The following is a 9,632-nucleotide window of genomic DNA, read 5'->3' as shown; positions in this document are numbered from 1 at the left end:
AAATACTGAATGATAGTTTAATAATGCTTTCTATTAATAGTGTCCCTCCCCCTTGGTTAAGAAAGCAGTGGTACCTGATACCATAAACTATTACGTGATGTTAAAAGGTACGCAAGGCAACAAATATACTCTCCTGGGAAAGTTACTAGCTTCTAGCTGAGGTAAGGGGAAAAAGCATGGTATAACCGTGTTACAACTTGGACAAGGAGATGTATTTTTCTTTTAAAGTTGGTTCAGAATCAAAATATTTAAGATGTAATTTAACCATATGTAATAAATTGTGTTAGGATATATTACTCTTTCCACGAATTTGATTAATACTAAAATTTGGCTTTCAGTTTGGTACCATCCTTTCAGATATCTGGCCCAGAACTTGGTAGTGGTGCAGGTGTTTGGTATGCAGTATTACGGCTTTAGCCAGGAGTGAGTGATGATGCCTCTTTGTGCATCCTCTGCCCTAGATACAGCTGCCTGGACAGGAAGCAGGCCCAGGTGATGATGTCCGGCAGCAGTTCTCAACCTGAGGGGCGAAGGACCCTTTCACAGGGGTCACATATCAGATATGGTGGTGCTGTTTGCGGTGCAGCCTTGCTGGGGGTGAGTTCTGAGTTTGGAGCCTTCCCTACTTCCAGCCCTGCTTTTTGCTTGTAGTTGATGCGATTTCTCAGGCTCCCTGCCCTGGCCTCCTGCTGCTGTGCCTTCCCTGCAGCTAAGGATTCTCTCTCTAGAACTGTAAGTCAAAAGAAACTCTTCCTTCTGTTAGTTGCTCTGGTCACCGTGTTAGCACAGCAGAAAGTAACTAACACAGTGGCATCTGTTAGCACTTATTTCAGGGGGCAGTTAAGAGCAGAACTTTTGACTATGTATTTTGTCATCAATGAAAGAACAAATTTTAAGCTGGGTGTGCTGACTCATTGTCTATAATCCCAGCACTCTGGAAGCTGTGGCAGGATTGTTGGGAGTTCAAGATAAACCAAGGTTCAGAGTAAGACAAGTGAGATTCTGTCTCAAAAACAAACACATACAACAAAAAGCACAAATTGTAATTTAGTCAGTATTCAGATCCAAGGCTCTGAGCTCTAGGTGTTTAAGACACACACACACACACACACTCGAACACTGACTCCACTGACATTCTGGGTCACAGGGAACAGTGAAAAGCAGAAGGAGCAAAAGTACCTGCACTTAGAAGCAAAGAGCCTATGTGGGCAGCAGCAGCTCCCCTTCCAGCAGCTCTAGTCCTGTTTGCTTTCTCTGGGAAGATAAGACAGTCACCAAGGCCACCATGATTTGGACCCCAGTCTAAAAATGTCTCATAAACACTTATGAGTAGCTGGGCGGTGCTGGCACACGCCTTTAATCCCAGCACTTGTGGGAGGCAGAGGCAGGAGGATCTCTGTGAGTTCAAGACCAGCCAGGTCTACAAAGTAAGATCCAGGACAGCCAGGGCTACACAGAGAAACCCTGTCTCAAAAACAAAAACAAACAAAAACCCTCCACAAGTGAAGCATCTTTCAGCAGACATTGGGTGTGACATCTGCCCAGTCCCTTGATTCTGGTGGCTGTTTCACAGGAGTATGCCTATGGGAAAAGTTGTGAAATGTGTAAGTTATGTTGTTAAGAAACAGCAAGCATGCATTTCCCGGTGAGCTTTCCTTCACTGGGTGACAGACTCTCTTTCTGTGGTCTGAGGAAGACTGTTAAACCCAAACCTTCCCGTGATGCTAGCTAGCATTCTGAGGTCTACGAGGAGTCCTAAGGCATCAGGTCAACTGCTGCTGCTCCTGTGGTGCAGGAAGTGTCTCTGGAACCCAGAGTTTGTGGTCAGGTGACCCCATCAGCACAGCCTCCGCACAGGCTCACGGGAAAGGTACACTTGGAAGGTGTGAAGCTATTCTTGGTTGTCAGCTTGCTTACATCTGGAATTAATTAAAACCCAAGAGGCGAGGTACACCTGGGAGGAATTTTTAATTAAATCATTTGAAGTAGAAAGATCCCCCTTTAATCTAGGCCACACTTTCTGGTGACAGCCTATATAAAGAACATGGGAGAAGGAAGTGATTGCTTTTTGCCTGGCTGCCCTTGCTCTCCATTCACTGGTACTGGAGCCTACTTCACGATTCTGATGCCCACTGAAGACCAGCTGAGACATGAGCCTCATGGGCTGAACAACTCCTGGATTTCCGTTGGGAGTCAGCCACTGTTGGACTCGCTCAGCCTGCAAGCTATCCCAGTGATGCGTCCATACAGACGGACAGACTCCTTCCATCAGCTGTGCTCTAGAGAACACTGACTTGATACAGAAGGGAAGATGAAAAGCAAGCTACTTCTGCAGCTGTTGCTGGAGATTAATATCAAATTGGCCCTTTAAAAAATACGATTTATTTTTAATTATGTTTGAGGGAGGGGTATGGACATTTGAGTGAGAATGCCCTCAGCGGCTGAGGCCTTGGATCCCCTGGAGCTTGGCTGTCAGGCTGTGAGCTGCCGGACGTGAGCGCTGGGGACTGAACTGGGGTCCTCTGCAAGAGCAGTAAAGGCTCTTAGCCATCGAGCCATCTCAGCAGCCCCACAAATTTGCCTTTGAAGAAGCACTGATCTAAAAACCTGGTTCCACTAAGTAGCTCTTAGGTCTCAGTCCATGTCCACTCCCAGGAGACCTAGTGGATCCTGCGGGTGGTGTAGTCCAGAACCATGCTGGCAGCGCCAAGCAGGGCCGGGTCAGCCAAATCTGAAACCACCACATCCACATCCTGTACGGAGGACAAGGCTTGCTGGCGGATGACATCCTTGACGATGTGGATATAGTGACTGGCCAGGACTCCAGACAGGATCACTAGGGAAGGGTTCATAGTGTGGAGGATGTTCACAACCCCAAGTCCCAAAGCAGTTCCAGCTGTAGGAGAGCAAAAAGCAGACAAGTTTTCAGGAAATGCTAAATCAGACACCGTGAAGTGCTACGTTTAAAAGCTGTCCAGGAAGGCTGGCTCTGGTGGTGCACAGCTTTAGTCCTGTCACTCAGGAGACAGACGCAGGTGGATCTCTGTGAGTAGGCCAGCCTGGTCTATGCGTTGAACTCCAGAACAGCCAGTACTACGTGGACAGACTCTGTCTCCAAAAACCAAACCAAACCATGATTTCCTCTTCCTTACATCGTGTTGTTTTTTACTTTGAGACAGACTCTTACTGTGTAATCCAGGCTGACCTCCAGCTCCCAGCCATCTTCCTGCCTCAGCTCCTAAGTCCTTGAGTATAAGCTTTGAGCTGCCATTTTGTTTTGTTTTGTTTTGGGACAAGAGTCTCATTTACGTGGCTCGGAACTCCTGGGATCAAGCAATTTTCCTGCTTCAGCCTCCTGAAAAGAGAGGCCTATAGGAGAGTGCCATGATTTATTCTCCTTTGTGAGACAGGATCTCATCTGCAGCCTAGGCTGGTCTTGATCTCAGTCATGCAAGCTGCTACCTAGCCATCTAGAGCTGATATTCTCCTATCCCTGGGCCTCTCAGCTACCATCTTTCTTTCCTGGTGTCAGCACAGACAACAAAGTGAGATGCCATCTGAGAAAAAGAGAGGAATGGGGGTCTAGCTTAGTGGCAGAGTGCTTGCCAGAATATATAAGCATTGCAAAAATAGGTAAACAAAATTTTATGTATACTGTAAGATATAATCTTAATTATGTAAACATTACAAAAACAAATAGAAAGACTGGAAAGACATTCTAATAGTTGGTGATTTGCTGTGGGATGGTCTGTATGTCAAATTGCTCTGATTGGTCAATAAATAAAACACTGATTGGCCAGTGGCCAGGCAGGAAGTATAGGTGGGACAAGGAGAGAGGAGAATTCTGGGAAGTGGAAGGCTGAGTGGGAGAGACACTGCCAGCCGCCACCATGACAAGCAGCATGTGAAGATGCCAGTAAGCCACGAGCCATGTGGCAAGGTATAGATTTATAGAAATGGATTAATTTAAGATATAAGAACAGTTAGCAAGTAGTCTGCCACAGCCATACAGTTTGTAAGCAATATAAGTCTCTGTGTTTACTTTGTTGGGTCTGAGCAGCTGTGGGACTGGCGGGTGGCAGAGATTTGTCCTGACTGTGGGCCAGGCAGGAAAACTCTAGCTACAGTGATTCTGAGGGGTAAAACTCAAGATAGTTTTTCTTACTATTATCCTATACTCTAAATACCTATAAAGTGAAGCAGTAATATTTCAGTATAAAATAAGAATTAAAACCCATTTAAAGAGCCGGGCGGTGGTGGCGCACGCCTTTAATCCCAGCACTCGGGAGGCAGAGCCAGGTGGATCTCTGTGAGTTCGAGGCCAGCCTGGGCTACCAAGTGAGTTCCAGGAGAGGCGCAAAGCTACACAGAGAAACCCTGTCTCGAAAAACAAAAAAACAAACAAACAAAAAAAAAAAAACCCATTTAAAGGCAGTGCTTCTAAACACCTTCAACATGTTTCCCTTTTTCAGTAAGTAGAAAGAGTGCCTCCGAGTGCACAATGCAGAGCACTGCACCTAAGGGAAACCGAGGCTCCCTGGGAGCCCTGGGGGTCTGGGACCATAGGCTCACCTGTTCGTAAGATGCTCTGGGCCTTCACGTTGCCGAGCTTGGCAGCTTGGATGAGATGGAGGGCACCCACAGGTTCGTCTTTTGGCACTGACATCCCTTCCACCAAGAGCAGGTCCTCTGAAGGAACAGGAGGAAGAGTCCTTCATGAGCAGTGGCAACCCTGAGGGAGGCTTCCATTATACCTGTGCCCACCAGCAGCCAGCTCTAAGGAGGCATTTCTTTTCACAGCTCAGAGCTATTTATCACTTGCACACACCCACACATTGCCACCCAAAGCCTTTGCTCCCCTCTTGCTATCAGTCTGACCTTACCTACTTGGAAGACGCTCAGATCTGAAGACAGCCTCCCTGCCTGCCGCTCCCCTCACTTCTCACTTGCAATATTAGACTCTCATTAATCTCCCTTCTCTCTCTCCACCCTCATTCACACAGACACAATGCTGCACTCTGAGGTGGTCTACAAGGTACCGGCAAGACTGAGGCCAGAGGGACAGGCCTGGCCAGTACCGGCTCAGATCTGTTCCTGCTGGCACTACTGGCTACACAGGCCAGTCTACACCATTTCCTTTCTATAGGTTTCTCTTTTCTAGAAGACTGGGATAATAATACCTAGAATTATTTTAGGAATTAAATACAGACAATGGACATGGGTTATGTACAAAGCTGGCTAGATTAAGTGCTAAATCAACAGTAGACATTTTCTTTTTGTGTGAGTGCTGTGTTTGTGTAGGGTGTACACATGTATATCAGGTGTATGTATAGGAGTGGAGGTCAGAAGTGGATTTGGGTGTCTTCCTCAATCCCTTTCCACCCTATTTTCTGAGTCAAGGTCTCCCATGGAACCTGGAATTCACCACCTTGTCTAGACTATCAGCCTGCAAGCCCCAGGGGCCCTCCTAAATCCAGCTGTTGGGAATGCAGATGTGCACCGCCAAGCCTGGTTGGATGTGAGTGCTGAGGATCCTAATGAAGTCCTCATTCTGTAAGGCAGGCACTGTACTGGCTGAGCCATCCTCCAGCTCCAGCACCGAACATTCTGCTGTTCTCTGTAGCCCTGTCTTTCTGTCAGTCAGGACCTGCTGTGTTTGGGTAAGTTAAGTCACTAGGGACACACTCAGATGCTGAGTCCTCAGCCCTACCTCTGCTTCTGTCCATGAGGTAAGTGAACAGGCCCCTGCCATGGGCTGCCGTGATGACTGGGCTGCCAAGGCCTGTAGTACAGGGCCTGACTAGTCCGACTGAAGCCTGAACTATGAGATCAAACGTAGCCCCCAACCTTTTAAGTTTTTTTAAAGAAATAATTTATTTAATTTTATGTGCATTGGTGTGAGGGTGTCAGATCCCCTGGAACTGGAGTTACAGACAGTTGTGAGCGGCCATATGGGTGCAGGAATTGAGCTGGGTCTTTTGGAAGAGCAGACAGTGCTCTTAACCACTGAGACATCCCCCCAATCCCAACCCTAACCCCAAAGTTTTCTGAGACATGATCTCACTTCCTACCACTCCTGCTTAGGTGTCCTCCACGCTCTGCTCCCTGGGCCTCACACCAGCAGCTGCCTCCCACGTCTCACCAGCTCCCACGCACACCTCTGACAGGGCAGCATTCTTGTACGTTTTTCCCACACTGCAATCTTCACTCTTCGGCCCTCTCTTGATCCTTTACCTTGTTTGGAGCTCATCCCCCACCCCACCCCCGCCTGACACAGGAACTGCACCCTGCTCCCTGCATTCTCAATGACTTTACTCCCATCCCACTGTGTCTCATGTACTCACAGACCGATTCGGAAAAAATTCAACCTTACTCTTTTCTGTACAAAACACAGTCCATAAACAGACATTGTGTCTGTGGTGTTAAATGGTACAGGAGGGGGTGATTAGGGGAAAGGTGTAGTAGGGGTTGATAGTGAAAACCAGGGTCAAAAGGAACAGTTTGAGAGCACCAAGATGATGTCTGTGTGCTCAACGCCAACAGACTCTGACTTCCTACTTCTCCAGCAGCCTGACATACCCTCTGAACCGCCCTCCCCTTGGGGCCCCCTTTCTCTGCACTCACAGGTTGGTCTCTCAGGATCCCACCCTTGAGTCTATCTAGTGCCTCAGTCCCAGCTTTAACAACCCCCTCAGTACCTGTGACCCCCCCCAATCCCCCACCTCCTAAGCATTTGCACGTGGCTATCCCACAGCACCCCACTGCCATCTGCCACCTATACCTGTTTCTCTTAATATTCCCAACTCCAAGAGGTCCATCAGAAAATTAAACATCACTCTAAAACTACCCTACTTAACCCATCCTCTAGTCAGCTACCATTTTCCTCTTAGAAATCAAGAGGTCACCGGCGGTGGTGGCACACACCTTTAATCCCAGCACTCGGGAGGCAGAGGCAGGCGGATCTCTGAGTTTAAGGCCAGCCTGGTCTGCAGAGTTCCAGGACAGCCAAGGCTACACAGAGAGACCCTGTCTTGAAAAACAACGGCAAATCAAAAGGTTATGGTTCATCGAGGAATCTGAAATTCAGATCAGACTTCCCTGAAGGTTTTCAATGGTTCCTCTGACCGGCTGGTCCTCCTTACACCCTGTACCATTTACACACCGACACCACTGTCTCCACCCTGGAAGACTCCTTCTGGCAGCAGACTTGCCTTCCTGGCCCATGTATTCTCTAAAGCTCAGCTCCCAGGATGGTGCCCGACACTCCCTCCTTTCCCTGTATGGAGGGCGGGCAGGGAAGGAACCCGGTGTCCTCTGTACAGGTAGCCACCTCCTTGGCACTGTTCTCGGTGCATTTGGTACACTGTAAGTTGTTCATCATTTATGTTCTCACTATAATGTGTATGGAGTTTGAGTCCTGTGCCGACTGATGGCTGAGAAGCAAAACTGAAAGGACTCTCCCCTGATGTCTTGGAGCTGTAAGGACAAGTGTACGTCTGGTCAGGACCAAGGACGCCCTAGATGACAGCAATGAAGACTCAGCTCAGAATCATGGCTTCCAGGCTCAGCTCTCTGTAATTTCTACTCCCAAGTACTTCGTCTGCATTTGGCTAGTTACTGCCGAAGGAGAGGGGTACGAACCATCATGGAGCTTCTTTGCTTCCCTCTGCAAGGCCATCCCAGAGGCATACGCTTCAATACAGCCATGGCTTCCACAGGAGCAGTCAGGCCCATCCAGAGACACCACGAGGTGGCCCAGCTCTGCCGCACAGAAAGAGCTGCCGTGGATCAGCTCGTGCTGGTGGATGATCCCACCACCAATCCCTGCAGTGAGAGACAAGTCACTGTGTGCCACTACCTGTCCGCAAGCTAGGCTGTGCCAATGCCCCATCTGTTCAGCCAGGCTTCTGGGGGTTTATAAAATGCCCTCCTCTCTAGATGCCTGAGGCTCACTAAGCACCGAGACTTTACTTGGTGCCTCTTTGGAGCTGCTGCAGATCTAACGTCCTGTTGCCCATCCCGTGGCTTACTCTGACTTCATCTGACCCACCCTGTGTTGGGGGTGGTCCCTCAAGCTCACACTGCCTATTCTGCACTAGAGTGAAGGGTCATCAGCTGGCAACCTGGTCTCCAGGTGACAGGAGCCAGCAGGACGCAGACAATTCCCAACAGTGCCCTGGGAGATCTTGGCTCTTACTGTCTTGATGGGACTTGGATAGGACACCCCTAAGTGGCTTCACTCCATTTTACTTTTCCCACCACTTCCTGGCGGCTCCTCGGGTCACCTCCACAGGAAAAGGCCCACACCCAAGTCCTGTACAAGCTCTGCTTCAAGGGAAAGCAAGATAGGACAGTATAATTGTGTTACAGGGCTTGCTTCCAGAAGCACAGAACATGGAATAGGATTCTGAGGCCATGTCTAGAATTCTACTATTCTAAAATCACAAAGACAAGTGATTGTCTTATTATGGAGTACTAATGCATTAACTCTCTCACTAGGAGTTAAAGGACATTTTACCTTCGAAGCCTCCATTTTTTTTTCTTTCTTTCTTTCTTTCTTTTTTTTTTTGAGACAAGGTTTCTCTGTATAGTTTTGGTGTCTGTCCTGGATCTCGCTCTGTAGACCAGGCTGGCCTCAGACTCACAGAGATTTGCCTGCCTCTGGCTCCTGAGTGCTGGGATTAAAGGCGTGCGCCACCCCTGCCCAGTCGAAGCCTCCATTTTTAAGAGCTGTCCTGCCATCTATTATTTTTAATAATAATAATGCATGGGCATTTTGCCTGTGTGTATCTAAGGGCAACACATGTGTGCCTGGTAGTGCCAGAGAGTGTATTGGATCCCTTGGAACTGGAGTTACAGATGGTTATGAGGCACTGTGTGGTTATGGGAATCGAACCTGGGTCCTCTGGAAGAGCAGTCAATGCTCCTAACCGCTGACCCATGTCTCCAGCCTTCCTTTATTACTTATTTTTGGCACTTGTTCCTCAATTCGTCTCCCTCCCACTGTAGCTCACTGACTGCTCTGAGCTAGAAAATGGTATCCAGCTTTGTTAAAACTGTTCAACACGCCGGGCGGTGGTGGCGCACGCCTTTAATCCCAGCACTCGGGAGGCAGAGGCAGGTGGATCTCTGTGAGTTCGAGGCCAGCCTGGTCTCCAAAGCGAGTTCCAGGAAAGGCGCACAGAGAAACCCTGTCTCGAAAAACCAAAAAAAAAAACAAAAAAAACTGTTCAACACAAAAAAAGGATGTGCGTGACAAGACACAAGCCTAGTCAGGCGTGATGGCAGGCCATTTGTACGCCGAGTTTGGAAGGCTGAGGCAGGAGACTCAAGTATTCTAGGCCAGCCTGGGCTACATGAGATCCTTCTCAGCCCAAACAACAAACAACAGGCACCTAAAAGGAAAGTGGAATAATACAAAATTTAAGAGCTATGTAGCCATGGTTAACCTGGAAACTTACAGCAATCCTCCTGCCTCTGCCTCTCAAGTGCTAGGATTTCAGGTGTAAGCCACCATGCCTGGCTAAAATTCTTTATTCTTTTTTTTCTCGGTGATACTGGGGTCAGCAGATAGGGCTTCACATGTGGTCGACACATGCATGCTTCTACCATGGAACTGCCCTCTGAGGAAA

The 9,632-nt window shown here is 48.4% G+C and overlaps 1 protein-coding gene across 3 annotated transcripts in view; it reads right to left on the bottom strand.

Moving 5' to 3' along the window:
• Nucleotides 1–1,949: 1,949 nt before the first annotated feature.
• Gne (glucosamine (UDP-N-acetyl)-2-epimerase/N-acetylmannosamine kinase) overlaps nucleotides 1,950–9,632 on the bottom strand; it is a 36,245-nt gene continuing 28,562 nt past the window's right edge. For 2 of the 3 annotated variants that reach the window (XM_052718596.1, XM_052718597.1), the window contains 3 exons: nucleotides 7,642–7,824; nucleotides 4,573–4,689; nucleotides 1,950–2,896 (listed from right to left, as the gene is read on the bottom strand). In XM_052718596.1, the coding sequence (XP_052574556.1) occupies nucleotides 2,661–2,896; nucleotides 4,573–4,689; nucleotides 7,642–7,824 (536 nt within the window). In that variant the 3' untranslated portion in view covers nucleotides 1,950–2,660. The other variant, XM_052718598.1, reaches the window with a different exon arrangement.

Source organism: Peromyscus californicus, unplaced genomic scaffold (assembly GCF_007827085.1).
Source record: "Peromyscus californicus insignis strain IS unplaced genomic scaffold, ASM782708v3 Scaffold_5__1_contigs__length_169319896, whole genome shotgun sequence".
NCBI classification, from domain to species: Eukaryota; Metazoa; Chordata; class Mammalia; order Rodentia; family Cricetidae; genus Peromyscus; species Peromyscus californicus.
Note: the sequence above shows the minus strand (reverse complement) of the source record. Positions and strands in the feature narration are given on the sequence as shown.